Genomic DNA, 21,242 nt, shown 5'->3' on the forward strand with positions numbered 1-21,242 from the left:
AGAACTCTTGATGTTGAGGAGGTGTTGAGAATCAAGGGCCATTCAGTTTTGCCATCGCAGTAAAGGTTCAGGGAGTGTGTAGAAGCACAGCTCCAAGACATGGGCAAGAAGCTTTCTGAAACCTGTCCATACCTTGATGTGATTTGGTTTTTAGCATTTCTTACTATAAAGTATTTTTCTAATTGATCTCTGTCTGTATTGTATCAAATTGTATCAATTTCACCTTCCCAGGTGTGTTCTGTTGGCTGTGCTTGATTGTGCCTGGCTAAATTCCTACTCGATCCTCATGTGAGGCTGGCTGTATCAAAGCAGAACAGTAAATAATACCTGTCTTTAGGTTAAAACTGTAGACATGCCTGTAACTGAGGACTGGCTGGAGTTGTGACAGCAGACAAAATGACAGGAAACCCCATAAGCTCCTGATGAACACATTGCAGGAATGTAGAAAAAAAAAATCAGTGACCAGAGATCTTCCAAGTCAGCCCTGTGTGAAGGAGTGTTAGGAATTGCTCTTCTGTAGTGATAAACTACTTGCTGTACATTTCTGACTATTGGAAATCTGGCTCTTGGAGGTGAGATGATATTTAGAGAGCCAGCAGTGACCATGGCACAAGGTTCAGCTGATAACTGTCACCCTTTATGATGGGGTAGCCCTGAAAAAAGGTTATTATTTGCCCATTGAGGTTTTTAGCTGCACCAGGTGCTGTCAGTAATGTGCTCTTGCATTTATGAATGATAGTACATTAACTTGACCAGATTTTGATCATTAGTGTTTTGAAGTCTTTAAGAGATTGTTGTTCAGGGAAGTTGGGGATGTCCCATCTCTGGAAGTGCTCAAGAACAGGTTGGAGGGGGCTTAAAGCACCCTGGAAGAGTGGAAGGTGTCCCTGCCCATGGCAGGGGGCTGGTGTTTAAGGTCCCTTCCAATCCAAACCTTTCAATGATTCTATGAAATACAGGAGAGCAGAAGCTGCTGCCTGCAGCCAGAGGAAGGGCACCAACCCCACAGGTGTGATTCATCCCTGTGGACTCCTGGCAGAGGTGGCAATCTGGCAGATTGGTGGGTGTGTTTGTAAGGTGTTTTGTCATTTTGCAGTGCAATACCTTCATCTGCAGGTTCCTCAGCCTTAATCCAGTCAGGCAAGAAAAGAGGCAGCTGCTGCCCAACATTATTTCTTCATCGGAAAACTCCAAATGCGTTGGGGGACCCAGGCAGGGCTGGGTGAGACTGAGACTGGGGCAGGATGGCAGCAGATGAGTGGTTAGAGAGTCACGTCTGAGACCTTGGGGATCCCTGGCTGGGTTAACTTTGCTCACAGTATTCCCCAGACTTCTGAAAACAGTGAGTATTTCCACATAAAATAAGAGCTGCTTATTAGAGCTGCTGGAGAACTGTCAGTGGTCTGTGAAATTGGTTAATTCATAATCTAAAATGTATTTAATTGCTAAGGCTGTCTTTACTGTGCACTTCTTTCCTTAGTTTTATGTTGTTTTTACATCTGTGAAAATAATTAGATATTTTAATTAACCTCTGGTGTTTTTTTTTTCTTGTAGTTTTGTAATTGGTCTCTAATCAGTATTATCACTTTTAAGAAAATGTGGAGTTTTCTTATGGCTACATATAAAGATTTTTTAGAGCTTGCTTCACTTAAAGCTACACTTTCCAACTATGTTTCCTTTAAAAATACAACTGACAGCATTCTGAAGAATTAAGAGCTTTACTTTTTTTCCTTGGATGACCATGTGAACACTAAAGCCTCCTGCTGCAGCCTTAACTTGCTTGGTAGCAATGGCAGGTTATCATGTTATGGTGGTTTATTGAGTTTTAAGCAACCCATGTGGCCATTCAAGCCCTAAAACCAATAGATTAGGTTCTGTAATAATGGGTTTAATACTTCTGATAAATGTTGTAGTTACGAGTTTGTAGTGTTTGGAAAAATATATTTCTCGAGCAAGTTATTGCAAAGTCAGTATAAATCTTAATTTTGTAAAAAATGTGCTTGTAATTTTTTTTGTGCAGGACACCTTTCCCTATAGACTTAGCTGTAGTTTGTTTTCTGGAGCAGTGGACAGGGGAGAGAGGTGACTCCAGGTGATGAAGGACTCTTTGGACAGAGACTTTGGGTCCAGCATTGTGGGGGGTTTAACTTCCACAGTTGTCATTGTTTGGACAGATCCCTCTGTTTGCTGTGTCCATGTGGGGCCAGACTGCTGTACAGTGCATCCTGCCAGTAGTTAAAATCTGCATTAATATGGTTGGGGTAGAGGAAAGGAAGACAGTTCTATGGAGTTTTACAAGATACTTCAATTTTACCCAACAGGAGTCAGAGTAAGGGATTTGAACATAAGGCTGTGGGCATTAACCAACATAGGGATTACTTTTTAAATTCATGATTTTTTTTTTTTTTTTTGCTGTTTTAAGAGACTCTTTACTCTCTTGTAGCCACTGCCCATCCAGTCTCTCCTTGCTCTTTCCCTTCTATGAAGGGCTTTGGAATGAACTGGAGAAGGAGGATTGCTGGTGACAATCTCCTGAGCTGGTTGTGGAAGTGTCCCCTTACTAGAAAGTCCTTTTCACATGAGAGGGTATTGACACCTCAGCTGCTCATGTACCTGTGTCCTGGCACATGGTTGGAGCAGAAACCTCTGGAACAGAGGAGTATCATGCTTACAGCTTCTTACAAAGGCAGGGATTATTGGCACTTGATAGTTTATGATAAGAGACAAATCATCCTCTCTCTGTTTATGCTTTCATGTGTCCCAGTGCCACTATACCCATGTTTTTTCCTGAAGTAACAGTGACTTGCTGCTGTCTTGCTTGTTTTGCCCTGAGTTTCTCCAGCTGCACAGTGCTTGCCTTGGCAGGCTGCTGCAGTGCTGGGACTGGGTGGTTTCCAAGATGAGTCAAACAATGCAGCTGAGCGAGCTCCGTGTTCCACTGCTGGCAGGGGCCGGTGTCTCGGTGAGCCCGACATTCTTGGAGATGTCCCAGATTTCTGCCTCACTCAGAGGTAACAGCCCTAGGTGGGGTTCCACCCGTGATTAAATACAAAATGAATGTGAATTAATTAGTGGTGAGGCACGATGAGCTCAAGGATTCCGAGCTGTGAAATGGAATTGGCAGTAAGCATTTAATGACTGCAGAAATCAGAAAGGAATTCAGTGCAGCCTTTCACCCCAAACCTGTAGGTGTTTCCCAGCCACCTCCCCTTCTTTGGCAATATTGATCCCAATATACTGCTTTGTTTCACCTGATCCATTTTATTTCCTTAGAAGAGCTAGTGGCTGCTAGCTTTTAACCCAGAAAATGCTTTTCATATTAACAGCTGAATTCGGAGGCTGGCATGAGATTCTCCTTAAGAGCTACCTAAGAAATTCAGTGCATTAGTTGAACTCTTTTATGGTAATTTCATGATTAGGTAATAAACCCTGCAAATCTGAAATCATAACATGGTGGACAAACATCACAGATGAAAGGGGCAGCCAGCTGTGTGCCTAGGCCTTTGATGCTGTCAGATGGGAGAGCCTGGAGCCTCTGGATGGGAAAACACATCTCTGCTCTCCCAGTGCAGGACCCCTTCTGCTTCTGATCAGTATCATCTGTGCTGATCAGTATGTGTCAGGGGGGAAATTGAGGGGTTCCTCTCAAGGCATGGTAATTTGATGAGGTTTTTCATGTTGCCTTCTCTTGAGATCAAGCTGTCATCCTGTTTTGTCACTGTGCATTTGCTTCTTGCTTTAGTGGTTTAGCTCACTAACTTTTATGCATTTTATTTTTGATTTCTTTTTATTAAATTAATCTTTTTATACTTGTGATGATAGAAGATCAGTGTCTCAATTCTTCTGAGCCCACAGCAGCTGCTGTTTTTGCCTTGGACATGTCTAGCATCTAATTATGAGATTTGATGTATCATGTTGTTTTTCCTTCATTCCCTTTGCTGGATTATTTTTCTCTAACAAATATGCCTGTAACAAGTTGCATCCCAGGATGTTTAACTTTTATTAAGGACTGTGGGGAATTTCATGGAGGGAATAGAGGTCTGAATCCTTTTGCAAAGGAAATAACTCTTCACTCTGGCCCTTGTTTATCACAGTTTGATTTCTGGGCCCTGTGTGCCCACGTTTGCTACTCACATGGCAGGAACTGACCAAGGGAGCAGAGCATTAAACCCAGTGGAGATGAGACTGTCTTAAATAACTTCAGAAGGGACACACAGGCTGAGAGGCTTTAATAAGCTTTCCAGCTTGCAGTTTACAGCATTGAACAGATTTTTTTTTTTTTTAAAGAAAGGGCTCACAAGTCATTCAGTAAAGGAACTGAATTATGAATGCCTGAAAAAACACCTTGCAAGTCCAGTAAGGACAGTCTCTGGCACAGGTTTAGCTGCTTTTTTACTAGTAAGTAATCAAACTGTGTTCAAAAAGTGGAAACAGAGATGTCTAAACTTTAACATCTTTATTCCAGGAGGAAATCAGCAAATGAGTGGTGATGGATGTGAGGGTGATCTACTGCCTGCTCTTTTGGGCTGCACACTTCTTCCTGGCCGTGCCACACACCACTCCCAGGGTAAGTTTTACTAGATCAGGCTGCTCAAATCCCCATCAAGTGACCTTGAACACTTCCAGGGATGAGGCAGCCACAGCCTGTCAGCACAGCCTGTTCCAGTGTCTCACCACCCTCATCATAAACAACTTCCTCCTCTGAGATCTGTGCATGAGCTCAATGTCACTTCAGTAGCAGGGTCCAACTGAAGGCTTCATATATAGAGGCAGACTTTAAGTAGAGAGTTCTCAGTTGGTCTGTGTGAGCAAAGGGCCACAAGCTCTGCACTCTAGACCTCAAAAGAACTATTTTCCTCTTGAAACCCTTTCTGGTTTGTACCAAGGAGTCATCTTTTACTTATTTATGTGAACATTCACTCTATGTTCCACTTCTTATTTTTCAGGTTCTTGGTAATGAATCAAAGACTGGTTATGAGCAAGGTACAGTGCCCTGGGTAATGCTTTGTGAAATGTTTATCAGTTATCAATACTTCACACCCCTGATGCATCACAGACCATGGTATGCTGTCTTTCACCATGTAACAGTGTCTGCTTGGTTTATTTTCCAGATGCCTGTATAAATCTCATTCCCTGCCAAGATAATGGAGCAATTTGTATTCAGCCTTGCTCTCCCTCCTTCCATGGGGAGACAAGCTTTGTCTGTGAGGACAGAAAGTGGCAGATGCTGTCAGATGCTTGTGCAAGCCTGGATGTTCAGTCCCTTTTTCAGGTGAGGATGCTGTTGTGCACCTTGGCCTGTGCTTGTAACTTCTTGCAAAGACAGGCCCTCCTTCCATACACTTCCAGTCTTGAGCAAAGGGAGATGGGATCCTGAAACACAGAATACTTTGATAACAGGCTCTGACTTCATGGAATCAAAGAACTGTTTATGTTTGAAAAGGCCTCTATGATCATTGAGTGAAACCATTATCCCAGCAGCACCACGTGAACCACGTCCTCAAGTGCCACCTCCACACCTTTTTTGAGCATGTTCAGGAATTGTGATTCCACCACTTTCCTGGGCAGTCTGTTCCAATGCCTGACCACCCTTTCAGAAATTTTTCCTAATATCTAAACCTCCCTTGATGTGACTGGAGACCATGGCCTCTTGTCCTATCACTTGTTACCTGTGAGAAGGGCTGACCCCCACCTCACTATTACCACGTTTCAGGTAGCTGTAAAGAGTGATACGGCCCCCCTTGAGCCTCCTATTTTCCAGACTGAACATTCCCAGATCCCTCAGTCACTCCTCATCAGACTTTGCTGTAGTTCTTTCACAATCTTTAATCAGATGATATGAAATAAATTGGGGGGGATTCTTTTGTTTCTGTGGAAACATAATTTAGAAATCAAGTTGCCTTGTTCACTTGGCTGGTGTTCCTCACGTGGATCTGAACCAAGTAGGTTGAAACTGAGGAAAGAACAACACCAAAGTGTGTAATAATCAGATGATTGATGACAAATTCTCCTCTGCTGCAAGATCCTTAATCAAGTCACTTAATCAAGTCACTCTGCATTTAGTTCTTGCCTCTTCATTCATGTGTGTAATATAACCATGATGTTCTTCTCAGGTGAGCTTTGGTCCTGGGTTTCAGTCCATCTGGCACCTTCTCTGCACACCCAGCACTGCATCTCTTGCCTAATTGTAGCTGTGGCTTCATTTTCATTCTTTTCATTAATTTTCTCAAATCTATTTCCTCTCTCCAGAGGATATCCCAAAGTGAACTCCCATGCTCTGGAGGACATCTTCCTTTTGTAGGAGGAGGAAAGCTAGGGCCTGGGAAGCCTGGAGATGGAGCAAAACATTTTGGTGCTGGGAATCATAGCTGCCAAGCTGATTTTTCATGCATCATCCCAGATATCCTGTCTTCACCAGCCATCCCAGGAAACATTGCTGATATAGTGGAATTGCTAAAGAAGATTTCCCTGCTGCTATCAGAGAATGTGACTAGAGGAAAAATGCAGGTATTTACTTTTATTGGCTTTGGGAGGTGCTTCTGATCTTTACGGAGCATCCACAAGTATTTTGTCCTTATGGCCATTGTCCAATGAAGTGCTGGCTGCAGGTCACATGGAGATCACCTGGAAAGAGTTTCCAGAGTGGGATATTTTGTTAGCAGAGAAACTTTTTGACTTATTCATGTGTGATGAAAATAGATTGTGGAGTTAAATGTCTTTAAAAGCAAAGGTTTTCAGGATCTGCTGTTATAGGCATGGGCTAATGTCACAGACATCTTTTCATTAAAAATCCTTTCTTAGGATTTTTCTTCCTGAGAAGCTGAGAGGCTTCAGGAACAAAATGTAAACAATGGTTATCTGCTGCTGTGGAATGCAACAGGTGCGTCTGTGATTGGCCCATCTTGGATGTTTATAATTAATGGCCAATCCCAGCCCAGTTAGCTTGGACTCTCTGTCCTTTATTATTCATTCCTTTCTATTCTTAGCTTAGCTAGCCTTCTGAGATGAAACTTTTCCTTCTATTCTTTTTAGTATAGTTATAACGTAATATATATATCATAAAATAACAAATCAAGCCTTCTGAACATGGAGTCAACATTCTCGTCTCTTCCCTCACCTGAAAACCCCTGTGAACACTGTCACAGGCTAACAGTACAAGGAAGAATTACTTTCTAAAGTATGACACTGTAGGGAAGGCAGCCTTGTACAACAACAGCTGAGATCTTTGACTGATGAACTCAGAGATCAGAAAGCAGGGGAAGAAATACAGAGAGGGTAGTAAAAATCAGACCTCCACTGTGGGTCAGCATCTGGAATAGAACTAGGCTGTCCTTTTTGCTTTATATTTACTTCTCTAATCACCTTTTGATGGAGGATATGAAGAGGATAGGACAATTCTAGTAATGAGATGTTTGGTTTTGACTGGGATGGGTCATGGGAATATATTCATTGTCAAAAGGATTATTCCTTTTATGGAAATCAATCATGAATTAAATGAGCCTTTTTGGAGGCACTGCCAGGAGAATAATATTTGGTTTCTTCTAACACAAAACAAATTCTATTTTGCTTGTTTGTTTCAGAGTTACAGCAGGATAGCAAACCATATTCTCAACAGCTCCATCATTTCCAACTGGGCTTTTGTGAAGAACAGAAATGCTGGTTCAATATTACTGGACTCGGTGAATTTATTTGCTGGGAAACTTCTTCTAAGAAATGGGTCAGAAAGTATCCAGGAGCCCTTCATCGCCACCAAAGGCTACAGCATACACAGAAACACTTCAGGAAAGAGCTTTGACTTTTCCATGGAGTTCAACAGCACAGGCAATATTTCTGGCCGCGTGGTGATTCCAGAGCAAGAGCTGCTGAGGTTGCCCAGAGCTTCCAAAGCCATCAGCGTTGCATTTCCAACGCTTGGAGCCATCCTGGAGACCAACCGGCCGGACCCCGCTGTTGTGAACGGGATGGTGCTGTCGGTGTCGCTGCCAGAGGAGCTCCAGAACGTTTTGCTCACCTTTGAGAAGCTGAACAAGCTGGAGCAGGTGGGGGCTCAATGCGTGGGGTGGCACTCGGCCGAGCGGCGCTGGGACCCGCGGGCGTGCCAGGTGCGCGCGCACAACGCCAGCGCCGTGGTTTGTGCCTGCGCCCACCGGCGCCGCACCTACGGAGCCTTCTCCATCCTGATGGCCCCGGCCGTGCCACGGAGCTCCCTGCTGGACTACATCACACGGGTGGGCCTGGGGCTGTCCATTCTCAGCCTGGTCCTCTGCCTCGTCGTCGAGGCCGTGGTGTGGCAGCATGTCACCAAAACTGAAATCACCTACATGCGCCACTTCTGCTTGGTCAACATTGCTGCCTCGCTTCTTGTCGCTGACGTCCTGTTCATCCTGGCAGCCATTGTGCACAATGCAGCCCTGAACTACCAGCTGTGTGTGGCAGCCACTTTTTTCCTTCACTTTTTCTATCTTGCCCTGTTTTTTTGGATGTTTACCTTGGGCCTCTTAATTCTCTATGGATTATTATTAATTTTTTTTAAGATAACAAGATCTGTATTCTTAGCTGCAGCATTCTCTATTGGATATGGATGTCCCTTGGTCATATCTGTCCTCACTGTTGCTATTACTGAACCAAAAAATGGGTATTTAAGGACTGGAGCTTGCTGGCTCAATTGGTATGAGACAAAAGCCCTTTTGGCTTTTGTTGTACCTGCCCTGAGCATCATTGTCATGAATCTCATTGTGGTAGTCGTGGTTGTGGTGAAGACTGGGAGATCCTCCCTTGGAGATGGCTGCAAGTCACAAGATTTGAGCAGCATGATCCGAGTCAGCAAAAACGTTGCCCTTCTGACACCTCTGCTGGGCCTCACCTGGGGCTTTGGGTTAGCCACAATCATTGACAGCCGCTCTCTGGCCTTCCACGTCGTGTTTGCGTTGCTGAACGCCTTCCAGGTGAGCTCTGGGACACTGGGAGCAGTGTGGGTGCTCAGACCTTGAGCCTGGCATAAAGGTATCAGATCAAAGAGGGGCTGGCAGCAGGTGTGTGTGAAAAGCAGGATCTCAGCTCTCCCTTCCACCCGGTGCTTTCCCATGGCACATGCACGAGGCATCCCGGGCTGGTGTTCTAGGTGCAGATGGGTCAGGGGACAAACTGGTCTGATTGGAAGTGAATGAAGGAATAATCCCATGATTAATTTATGTTAGATGTAAAATACACCAGTTAATGTCCATAACTGCAAAGATGTCTGATCCTTATCAATTAACAATTACACAGAAAATTCTCCCTTCCAGTGAAGATGACACTGGCCCAGGTTTCCCAGAGAAAGCTGTGGATGCCCCATCCCTGGGAATGTTCAAGACCAGGCTGGATGGGGCTCTGAGCTACCTGGTGTAGTGGAAGGTGTTCCTGCCCATGTTGGAGGGTTGGAGTTGGATGTCCTTTAAGGTCAATTCCAACCCATTCCATTCCACAGCTGATTCCATGGTTTTGATTAACTCATCAGCATAAACACCCAGTGTTACCTGATGCACTGCTGCACACCCAGTCTGCCTTAGCTCTTCTTGGATCAGGCTGCCCTGAGTGGGCTGAGAAAGTCCTGGTTGGTTACCCATCAGTCCAGTTCACAGTCAGGATTAACACAGGTTATATCCATTCCTGCTGTTCCCAGAGAGCCCACGTGCCCTTGGTAGATAAACGCATTTTGTGCTTTGCTGTTACCTGAATCACAGGTGATTAGATCTCTCCTTAGAGAGATTAGATCTAGAAACACTTAAGAAATATCATGTGGTTATGCTGGTTTTGTTAACTGGTTTTGCAATTTCTTAGGGATTCTTCATCCTGTTGTTTGGGACACTTCTGGACAGAAAGGTACTTATTCTGGATTATATGAACATTTTCTACACCTTGAGAAACTGGTCCCTTTAATATTATTTATTTAAATCTGCAGACAAGAGAAGCCTTAAGGATGAACTGCTTTTCATCAAGGCGAAAGTGGGGTCTAGAAAAGGTAAAGGTTATTTATTTTCCTGTTGATGGCTAATTTACCAATTTACAAACCTTATTGGTATGTTAGAAGAATGGAACCATCCACTACATCTTACACCATGTAACACTTTTCAAATGTAAATTCTTGCTGAAGGACATACAGGTATCTCAAAAGTCTGCTCAGAATATTAAACTTCTAAATATCAGAAGTGGCAATTAATAGATTTTTGTGATTCTTGCATAACCTACTGCTGTGGTTACAAAGTAAAAATGGGTATGTTTAATCAATCTCTTCACCTGCAGATATCAAAGCCCCTTTGGTAGATAGTCCCAGTAACTTTTTTTCCTCATATTAGATTTACTTTAAGGTCATTGAATAAGGAAGGAATGGAATTAGGAATCATAAATCCCAATAGAATGGCCTGTTTCCTGCCTTCACAAAAATATGGATCTGTATTCCAGTAGGGCTGCCCTAGGATGTCAGAGGATTGTTCTGCTTTAATCTGAGGGATAGGAACCACTCAGAGCCCAGCCAATGTCTTTGGTGCTAATTGATGTGCACTCCTGAGAGCTTGAAGGTCTTTCAGATATCAGAACAATTCATTAAAGCAATTCAACCTTAAAGAAACAAACTGCGTTTTAGCAGCTTCCTACAAAACTTTGGCAGAACTGAAGCGTTGACATCACTGAGCTGGTGTTTCCTACCTCTACAAGAAAACTTTTGTCTGTTGTCCTTAGATTTCTTTTGGTACCAAGGCTTAGTGGTTTCACACAGTGTCTCAAGAATTACTTGCAGTGTTTTGCTGTCTGCCAAAAGAAACTGTGTCAGTACAGTTTGGACATGGGAAAAATAATTTCTTTGCTTTTTTTCCAGTCTATTACTCAGTTATGATCCTTGTACTGAAAGCTGCAGAGGGTCTTCCAGTGACTCTGTGTTCAAATGTACATGGCTTATGAGGGGAAAATAGAGGGGTTAAGGCAGCTATTCCTCCTCTCTGAAATGGGTCATCTGGGGCAGGAGAGACTGTGCAACTTTGAGATTACAATTCTTTTATACATCCAATAAAGATGTTTCACGTCTTGTCAAGCATTGGGTCAGGATTGAAAGTTTGAAAGTTAAAATTCTCTCAAGACACCATCAATATAATAGTCTGGAAACAACAGATGGAAATTTCAGTAATCCCATGACTCAGCAATATTTGATAAAAATATTGAGTGATCTCACAGGGCAAAACTTGGTGTGGAAACTATGGCTGTGTGTGCCTGGGAATTTGGGTTGATGTTGTCACTCACCTGGGTGGAAGAAACCACGTGTAGGTGTTTACTGTGGCATAACAGAGGGGAAAGGTGTGAGTCATCCACTTTTGTAAACTTGGGTGTAAACATGGAGTTTGACTCATTAGAGTTGAAGAAGTTTGTCACACCTGAGATGATTGTTTAAAAAAAAAAAGTCTGGTTTCAGAGAGCTTCAGAATCATGGGATTGTTTAGGTTGAAAAAGATCTCTGAGATCGAGTCCAACTGTGAACCCAGCACTGCCAAACCCACCACTAAACCATGTCCCCAAGGGTCACATCTATGTGACTTTTAAATACCTTCAGGGACTTCATGGTGACTCCACCACTGCAATGGGCAGCCTGTTCTAATGGTTGACAACTCTGTTGGTGAGGGAATTGTTCCTAATTGTATCCAATCTAAATCCCCCTGGCACAAGTTGAGGCCATTTCTTTTTGTCCTGTTGCTTTTTACATGAGAAAAGAGCCCAACCCCACCTGGCTGTCCCCTCCTGTCAGGAGCTGTGCAGAGCCAGAAGGTTCCCCCTGAGCCTCCTTTTCTCCAGGCTGAGCCCCTTTCCCAGCTCCCTCAGCTGCTCCTCATCAGACCTGTGCTCCAGAGCCTTCCCAGCTCCATTCCCTTCCCTGGACACGCTCCAGCCCCTCAATGTCCTTCCTGCACTGAGGGGCCCAAAGTGGGACTGTGCATCTGGGGGTTCAATGGTCGCTGTAAAACACTGGAAGGGTGATGCAGACTGCGCCTTCAGTGAAGTCTCTGAATTTCCCCAGACCTGCAGGAGCCTTTCCTGTGGGTCACATTTTAAGGTGACCATCTTGTGATGTTTCTCACAGGATCCTGAGGTACCTCCTGTTTGAAATGGACCCTCCACCTCCACAGATGATACTTGTAATCTGACCTGATTGTTTTCCCTCCTAGTCCTAGCAGTGGGCTCTTGTCTTCAGTGGATTTGAGCAGCAAGAAGAAAAGGAGCACTTCTTGCAGAGATGCTGGTTTGAGGGCAGCTGAAGAGCCTGACCAGCTCAGAGCATGGACAGCCTGTCTGGGAGCACAACCACAGGAAGCATCATGAAAACCAGAAGAGAAAAGGCCCTGAACCTGCTGTCAGGAGAAGGAAACCATCAGTGTTGCTGCAGGCCTTGGAGGAAACAGGCTGAAACACAAAGCTTGTTTCTCACCTTTGTGAAAACTGCTGTGAGGAGAGATTGTCCTTGTTTGCCATTTCAGTGCTTCAATTCTTTCTCCTTTTCTTTTCTTTTCTTTTCTTTTCTTTTCTTTTCTTTTCTTTTCTTTTCTTTTCTTTTCTTTTCTTTTCTTTTCTTTTCTTTTCTTCTTTTCTTTTCTTTTCTTCTTTTCTTTCTTTTTTTTTGGCAATGCAATAAGGATCTGTACAGTATGTGGAGCTGTTCTAAAATTATTTAATTTTTCATGTGATGTACAAATGTTGAGGATTATCTAGCTGATTTTGGTTGTCTTTTGGGAAAAGCTGATTCTATTTGTTGCTACTGTATTCATCATTTCCATTTGTCCTCCCAGAGTGATGGACAACTCTGTTTCTGCATTGCAGAAACACTGTTCTCTCCCTCCCAATATTTGTTGTCTCCATCTCAGTACTTGTACTTTTGTGTCAGAGGAATTGTACAAAGCCCTTTTCTGATCTGTCAGGACAGAATTTTCATTCTTTTTCCTGTCCTGCACGACAATGACAGAGATGAACAAGAGAAAGGACTCTGGTAATAATCAGTTTCCCCCTTTAGATGTGGGAAAGCAAGAAGAGCTGAATCAAATGATGGAAATCTCCTGTGCAATGTCCTAACAAAGGAGATTATTTCTGCATGTGAGATGGGGTGTCTGGACAGAAAATCTGTCCTTGTTCTGAGAAACCTTTTCCAAGGAAGGCCTTGATAGAAGCATTATTGACTCCTGTCAGGATAAATTGATGGTTTCAAATGAAAATAAAGTTGAAATTTTGTCATTGTTTCTAACAAGTGGTACTTACCCTTCTCTACCAAAAATGTAGATAAATGCCCTGTAGTACTACCTCAACTCAAAAATCACTTAAACCCACGTGACTTCCCATACATTTGAAATATAGAAGATTTAGGCAAAATAACACAGTTCAATGTCATCAACAAGCCTCTATTGAAGAGGGACGAAAATGCCCTGGCATGGAAAACCCACAGCCAGATGTTCTGGTGGGAGAAGCTGAGGAGGGTCTGGAGGGCAGAGCTGTGCCTGGGCCATGGGGCATTTCTTATCCTCAGGACTCTGCTGCTTCCTCTCCTCTCTTCTTTCCTCCTAGACTGATCTTGTTACAGGAGTCCATCCCTGCTCCTGTCACATAGCCCATCTGCATGTTGGAGAGCTTTATTCAAATAGAGGTAAAATTGGGTCTGTCTGCTGCTGTAACAAATTTAAAAAGACCATTACCCCAAGGTCTGCTTCTTGGTGTCATTTTATTAATGAAATGATTGGAGTTTTTTTTTTGGAACCTGAAAATTTAAGCAAACTTAACATAGCCCAGCACCTGCCCTCCTCTCACATGTGTGCATGTTAAACCATTCTGTTAAACTGTGGAATTTATAGATGGTCTTGGGTAAGGATTACTTTATTATACAGACCCTTCCCAGAATCCAGGAAATTCAGCAGGATTTTGCCCCAGCAAAAGCACCATGAAAGGAATCTGTTTCATCTGCTCTTTATCAAGGGGTGTTTGAAGCATGATGCTTATTTTCAGCACCTGGCACATATCAGTATTTTCCCCTGTGTTTTATGGTCATTTAGGTATTTAAAAATAACAGGGGTGGGGGAGCTTTACAGAGAACCAGTTCATGGTCCTGGATGAGGAGGAGCACTGAGCCTCTATTTTTAATTTTTAAAACTGTGCAGGAGCATTTAATGAATAAATATATTTGAGGGGTGAAAGCTGTAGCTGTCCTTCGTGGGCTGTAAACTGGTGTTTTTCTGAATGCCATGGGCTGACAGCCCAGCTTTAATTGCAGTTGAGGAGAGGGAACCACCAGAGCTGGAATTCTGCCAGTTTCACAAATTATCTGTGTAGCAACAGCTTAATAAGGTCAGTGTTGTGTGGCACAGTTGGACTCCTTGATGTGCAGGAGCTTGGTTGGAGCTGTTCCACCCGGCTGCCAAAGTGGTGAGCCCTGAAATCCCCCAGTGCCCTCCCTGCCAGGGTGTCACAATTCATTGCACATCCCATTTCACTCCATGGCTTACAGCACTGGCTGAGCATCTGGTCACACAAACAGGGTCTGCAGGGCCACATCTTTCCAAAGTTAAGTCTCCTTTCAGGGGGAAAGCACAGTATGGGACATGCAGCACTATTTCACCTCCTGCCCCACTGGGAGGATGCTCCTAAAATCCCAGGTGGATGTGCACCCAGGAAAGGGCCCCTTGGTAGCCCTGCCTCCTTCTCTGGCTCATTTCAGTGGTTTTTTTTAGGCCAACAGCATGATGGGAATGTATTTTTGGCACAGAAATCTGTGAGTGCCAGGGTCAAAATGCTAAATTCACCTGTATTCCCCTTCCCTGCTCCCCAGGTCAGATGTCCCATTTGTATCCTGCAGGCAGGGGAATGTTGGTTATGTAGTTTACAGTTTCTAACATATTCTGTATTATGAAGCAGATTATTTTTGTTTTCATTCTCTCAAGGGGGGCACAATCAATATCAAATTGATACTGGTTCCAGCTGAACCTGTATCTCATCTGTATCTGTAACCTGTAGTTTATCTATCTGTATCAGCTGAACTTGATAGAAGTTCCAGCTGAACTTGGGGAAGAACTTTGCTGTGCAGTGAGTGAGCAAAATTCTTCCTCAAGTTCAGACAGCATGTGGAGTCTCCTTCACTGGAGATATTCCACAACCATCTGGTCACAATCCTGTGCAATGTCCTGTGGGATGATGCTTGAGCAGGAATTTTGGATCAGATGACTCCAATGTGGTCCCATCCAACTTGACCCATTCTGAGATTCTGTAAAATGCCATTGCAGTTGTTTAGAATTTTAACCTCCCTGTTAGATTTTAATGTAATGAAATCTTTCCATGTTTTTTCTCTGAACACTGTGGTTGGAGATGTTTTTCTTCAGTAACATCCACCTGGACACAGCAGAGAAGCCTTTCCAATGGTGTAAAGCTTGTGAACATGTTTACATGCCATGTGAGTTTCAGATCAGATGTGCTTGGACACTGGGTGTTCCTTCAGGCTCCTCAGTTCCCCTTGTATCCAAAACCCAGCCTGGCTCCAGTGACACCCTCAGGCTTTGGGAAAAGGTGCCTGTCCCTTCTGATCTGACAAAAATAGTTCATCTGCCACTAATTACTGCAGCCATGTGCTAAGGCCATTCTTTTTCACAACTGGAAAACATAATCAGAGGTCTATTTATTTACTTAACTGCAGCCAGTCAGTGGAATGGCACTTTTATTTGCTCAGCAGTGCTAAACTTTAAAGGTGCTGTGCTCTCTTGCTTACTTAAGCATCAATCTTTAATTATAGCTCTGGAACCCCCATAAAAGATGTATGTGTACCCTTTGGGTACTTTTGTTACAGGTTGAGACCAGTAATAAATCATCTCTTTGGGCTGTTTGAGGATTAAGTGTTGAACAATGGATTGATTAGCAAGATCATTCCAAGCCTTGGGCAGTGCAAGTTGAGTTTTATCATGTAATTCCTATTCATGCTGCAGCACCTCTGGGCAGGGAACAGGCAGACTGTTGCAATTACTGGGCTGTTGGAAGATGGAGCTATATTTAGCTTGAGTTTGGCTTTAAATATCCTTGTTTTAAGAAGGGTAAGTTAACAGAGGAGTGAGTGTTTTGAGAAGGACTGAGTTTTCCTTACCCTGGTGCTGCTAAACAAGCTTTCAGTAAACACCAGTTCCTGGGCTCTGTGCAGTGGTGTGAAGGCAGATCCCCAGCCTGTGAAATGGTCCCTGGTGCCCTCAACACTTGATCCCTGTCCCAGGCTGTCCTTCCCACTGCAGTATTGATATCAGCAGCCAAATGGGAATTTCTGGGGTTACAGTGGACATCTCCAGGCAGAGCTCTCTGGAAAAGGAAGCTGGGGCACTTCTTTACATCAGTATACCTGCACTGATGCCAACCCTTTTAATACACCCTGCTGCCCATTTGCAGTACCTTTGGCCCACATCCTTGCTCTCAGAGTGCTTATCTTCCAGAAATGCCCCACTGATGTCAATATTTCATCCTGGCTTTTTGTGTTACAAAGGAGCAGAACTGGGCTTGGGGTACCCTTGGCCTGTTTAAATCCCATCAGATCCCTCACCCTGCTCTGTGCCTGTTGCTGTTCCCACAGCAAATTATCCATTTTTTCCTGGGTAATGACAGTTACTCACTCAATCCTTGTTTCTGTCATGCTGCAGCTGAAAATCTCCCACATTGCTGAGATGGTTGGGTAGGGAGCCCTGGGACAGCCTGGATTTCTCCTGCCTTATTACAAAATGTTATCTTAATCCCTGCTCATTGCAGAGAGCCTGGGGGATTCATCTGTGCAGCTGGAGAGGTGCAGCAGAAATCCCCTGGTTATCTGCTGTGCCTCAAGCGTGGAGCAGGGATGGGGCACTGGAACAGGGGATTTTAACTCCTTTATCAATAAGCTGTAAAGCTCCTGGAGTGTAATGTGTGTCAGGCTCTGTCAAAAGATCTATTGAAGACAAGACTTGAAGGCTGACTTTGAAGTGTGCTGATTAGCACTAAAATTTCCTTTAAAATGAACTGCCAAGCTCTAAGTGTCTTAAAAATGTCTGCTTTGGGGAAAAGGCTCACTGATACTTTTTTAAAGCTTTTATATTCTAAACCAGAAGTAACTGCTGAGATTAACCAGAGGCTTCTCTTCTCTCATGTGATCAAACCATCTTTCAAGTTTCTTTTGATAGATTGACCTGACGTTTGTTTCCCTTTCAGAAGAGGAGTTGTATTGAATTTGTATTGATTTCCATTTTTGGTAGCAGACAGAACAATTAATTTAGTACACAAATGCACCCATCATGTTACAAGATGTGTTAAAGTAATAGGAACTTGGGTCTTCTTCCTGTAATGAATGTGTGTGAAAACCTGCAAGGAAAAAGGAGCTCTCCCAGGTGATCTGGAGTGCTACAGTTCTAATCTAAGCATGTTTGGCAGCAGCAGAAGGCAGCCCCTGAGGAGGATGCTTCACTGTGAGGTGTTTATGAGGAATAAACATGCAAAATGTGATGCTCCTAATGAATATGTGCTTCCTTTTTTCTAAAGGAATGCTTCCTGTATTGCTGGTTAAAATCTTAAATTAGAATCACAGAATGGTTTGGATTGGAAAGGACCTTAAAGATCATTTAATTCCAACCCCCTGCCATGGGCAGGGATACCTTCCACAATCCCAGGTTGCTCCAAGCCCTGTCCAACCTGATCTGGAGCACTTCCAGGGATGGGGCAGCCACAGTTTCTCTGGGCAATCTCCTCCAGCGTCTCAGTACCCTCACAATAAATAATTTATTTCTAATATCCAATCTAATTTTTCCCTCTTTCAGTTTGTACCCATTACTCCTTGTCCTGACACTGCAGTTCCTGAAAAAGAGGTCCCCACACAACTTTCTCTTCTTGCAGAATTATGGTTAGTTAATAATTTTGTGTCATTATGGTTGTGTTCCTTCTGGTGAAAGGTGATGGAAAGACATCAATTCTAGGTTTTGAAGAAGGTTTTGTCTCTGAAGTATCCTGGGGAGGGTCAGTCTGAATCAGGTTGCCATCTCTATAGCAGCTTTTGGATGAAGTTCATGATTTTGTTTTCTCTAACAACATGTTTCTCGGTATATTAACTTGACTTTTGTTTTTATTTTTTTTTTAGTAAGGACTTGTAAAGGTAGAAAGGAGTAGATTCATTCTTTGGCTTTGTCACCAGGCTTAAAGGTGTGTGTAGGTATGCACATGTATCAAAATACACTGCACAACCTTTGTGCAGTAAAAAATACATCTCTTCATGCAGTTTCAATGGAGGCTGTGCCTGGAATAATTTATTTTTGCTAATGTCTTTATATGGCTTTGGATATGTAGAGCCATTTCAAATAAATCACTGAACCAATTAAGCAAATCCTACCTTTGATAGGATTAAAATTTCCCAATTTGTGGCCAGCAGCAAGGATGTGGTATCTGTTAGAGCTTGTGTGGCTGGGGCCCCAGAGAAATGCAATTGTTTGTTGCCTGCACTCATCTAAGGAAGAGGAGGAAAAACAAATTTATTTTTTTCTTGTGTGTCTTCAAAGATAGAGGCAGTAACTTTTCAGAGAGGCTGAAGTAAAGGCAAAAAGTTTTTCCCTAAAGGCAGACTGAAGGATTTTAGAGATGGAAATTATGTGGACAACATGGAAATATGAAAACAATATGGAATAGAATAAAATAAAGTCCTTTTGCTTACAAAGAAGTCATAACTTTTGGTTAAAAAAATGGAATGTTTTAGAGATTTGCTCTTTTATTATCAGCAAAAAAGGAATTTTCTGGGAGGAGCAGAAGGAAGGATCCTTTGTCCCCTTCAAAATGATCCATCAAAAGAATTGGAACCAATCACATGATGAAGAGTCAGTGAAAACAATTTTTTTTTTCTTTTGACAGTGTTGAATTTGAGATGAAAATCTGGTTTTGAGTCCTTGTTCAATATTTCCTGGCTGTAGTGTGGACCCAACACTGGCTGTTCTTACCCTTTTGTTTGCTGCTTTCTGTCAGGAACTCTGTGGTAGATTTTCAGATGTGCTGTGTCTTTGTGTTCTCCTCAGTTCTCAGCTTGTTTACTCAATGTGCTCAGCGCTGAGCTGAAAACCATCCCTGGAACACATTTTGTTTTGCTCAGTGTGAGCTGAGCACCTTTGGAAATGGGTGGCCTGACTCTCAGTCACATGGAAAACACTGTGAGCTCTTCAGCCTTGTGCAGTCCCATGTGAAGCCAGGGAGGAGCCCAGGACAGGCTGAGCATCTCCAGGCAGGCTGAGTGGTCAGGGAGCAGCACCCAGGTAAAACTTTGGGCTCCTTGTGTGACCTGGATAAAAGCACTTTTTAAAAGTCAAAGTCATCTTGCTCAGCACATTCACACTTTCCTTCTCCCGACAAGACAGACTCTGAAGGTGCAAATCTAATGGAATCTGTCATTTTAATGTCATAGATTTTCACCCTCTCATCAGTGTGAGCACAGGCCTGTGGGGAATTTGCAGTGTGAGCTCTGAGCTCTCCATCCTGTGAAGAACCTCATTTATTAACCAGAGCCAGCTGCACAAAGCAAATCCAAAAGGCAGTGGTTTTTAAAGCACAAAATTACGTATTCAAAGGAATAATACCCACAAACTTGTTCTCTTTATTGACCTAATCCAAAACCAAAAAACAGGTTTTCCACCTCTGAGACTGTGGCATAATCTTAAATAATTATTTCAGATATTAACAATTTTGAAGATGAATTAGAGATCTGCATACCCTCAGATCTTAAAGAGGTTCTTACAGAAGTCAGTAAGAAAAATACAGGGAGTGTGTAAAACAATTCTCCATCTCCCTGAGCCCAGCTCCTCACAGGGAAGTGTTTTTCTTTCAGTGTAGCAGAAAGCATGCATGAGATTGTTAAATACAGCCCATTTTCACTAATTTATAATCACTTTCTGTCTCTCTGTGTGCAGGGAAATAATCCATGCTCACTGCTAAGCACCTCATTCACTACCCAAATATATCAGGAGTAATGCCAGCATGCACCAGCCCTTTCTATGATTCCATGATGCTGTTGATAGGAAAAGTGTTGTAAATTCAGCCATGTTTTACTGGGAACTTTCAGAAATTTCAGATATCTGCATTTGGCTTTGTATTTTCTGTAAATATTGACCTAACTATTTAGAACAAAGGTGATGACGCAAAGACCTTTAGTGACTCAGGCAAAAAATTTACCCAGCCTTCAACCTGCACCTTGCCATCCTCTCCCTGGGACTCTCAAACAGGTTATTGCCTTTTCCCACAGGGAAATTTTGATGAAATGGGGCTATTTGCAAATGGAGGCATTTGCAGCTGAATGCTTTCCTCAGCTTCTGTCCCTCCCTCAGCTCTGAGACAGACTGTGCAGCATTCCATAAGAAATATGAAATTTCCCTGGAAAAAGTCCATGTCTGTCTTTTCCTCCCTGGGGGGGTGAGGCAGGAAATGCTGCAGAGCATCACTGCAGGTGTGGGCACTGTGAGGATCTGCTGGGGCCATGGGTGGCACCAGAGATGGGCAGGGAGGAGGAAGAGAAAGGAACTCCTGGATCATCTGCACAAGAAACTACATGGCCAGTACATGTGGATTTGTTAATTTTTGATGTGAGTGTTGTCCAGGATGAGTCTTCTTTCTGCATCTATCTGTATCTTTCTGTGTCCTGAATAAAACTTCTAAAAATGACTGAACAACGAGTGGATAAAACTGGAATTTTATTCTCAATTTCATTGCACCCATATTTTACGGAAAAAGTTGGGGTTCTTTCAAATTCATGAACATTTGGTTAAGCACTTTATGGGAACAGTGAGCCAACATTCTCCCTGTAAAATCTTTCATTTCCAGATTTGCTTGCTACCAGAACTTGGCTCATGCATAGTTGTACCACAGACTCTAAATACAACACAAATAACAGTTCTGCTTCCTGTGTAATGGGCAAGCATGAGCAGATGTTTTACAAGGCCAGTTCATCTTCTCTCACTCCATTTTGTTCCCCAACCCTTGTATTTGTTCCAGAGTCTTTCCACATGGAGTAACTGATACCAGTTACTAGAGGTTTAACTGAAATTTAGGCAAAGTGTGTCAAATCTAAAAAAATGCCCAAGACACACATTAGAATTAATTCACAACCCTCCCCCTTCCTCCATGCTTGACACATTTGTCTCTTTTTCTTCATATTAAAATACAGTTCTAGTGATTTGCCTCTGTGACTAAATGTACTCTCAGAAAACCCTCTTTTCTTAATC

General features: G+C 43.1%; 1 protein-coding gene across 2 annotated transcripts; it reads left to right on the top strand.

Annotated features, from left to right (window-relative positions):
• Positions 1-641: 641 nt before the first annotated feature.
• ADGRF4 (adhesion G protein-coupled receptor F4) lies at positions 642-20,807 on the top strand. 2 transcript variants are annotated; one of them, XM_071439568.1, is made up of 8 exons: positions 642-4,567; positions 4,947-4,983; positions 5,112-5,272; positions 6,250-6,507; positions 7,581-8,945; positions 9,820-9,861; positions 9,941-10,000; positions 12,189-20,807. In XM_071439568.1, exons 1-8 carry the CDS (start codon positions 4,490-4,492, stop codon positions 12,192-12,194), a joined length of 2,007 nt encoding a protein of 668 aa, XP_071295669.1. In that variant the 5' UTR covers positions 642-4,489; the 3' UTR covers positions 12,195-20,807. The 2 variants fall into 2 exon arrangements, with proteins under 2 accessions (XP_071295669.1, XP_071295660.1); XM_071439559.1 differs by having other exon boundaries at positions 9,941-20,807.
• Positions 20,808-21,242: the final 435 nt, after the last annotated feature.

This window comes from Agelaius tricolor, unplaced genomic scaffold (assembly GCF_023055355.1).
Source record: "Agelaius tricolor isolate 1412-34295 unplaced genomic scaffold, bAgeTri1.0.p SCAF_1, whole genome shotgun sequence".
Lineage (NCBI taxonomy): Eukaryota > Metazoa > Chordata > Aves > Passeriformes > Icteridae > Agelaius > Agelaius tricolor.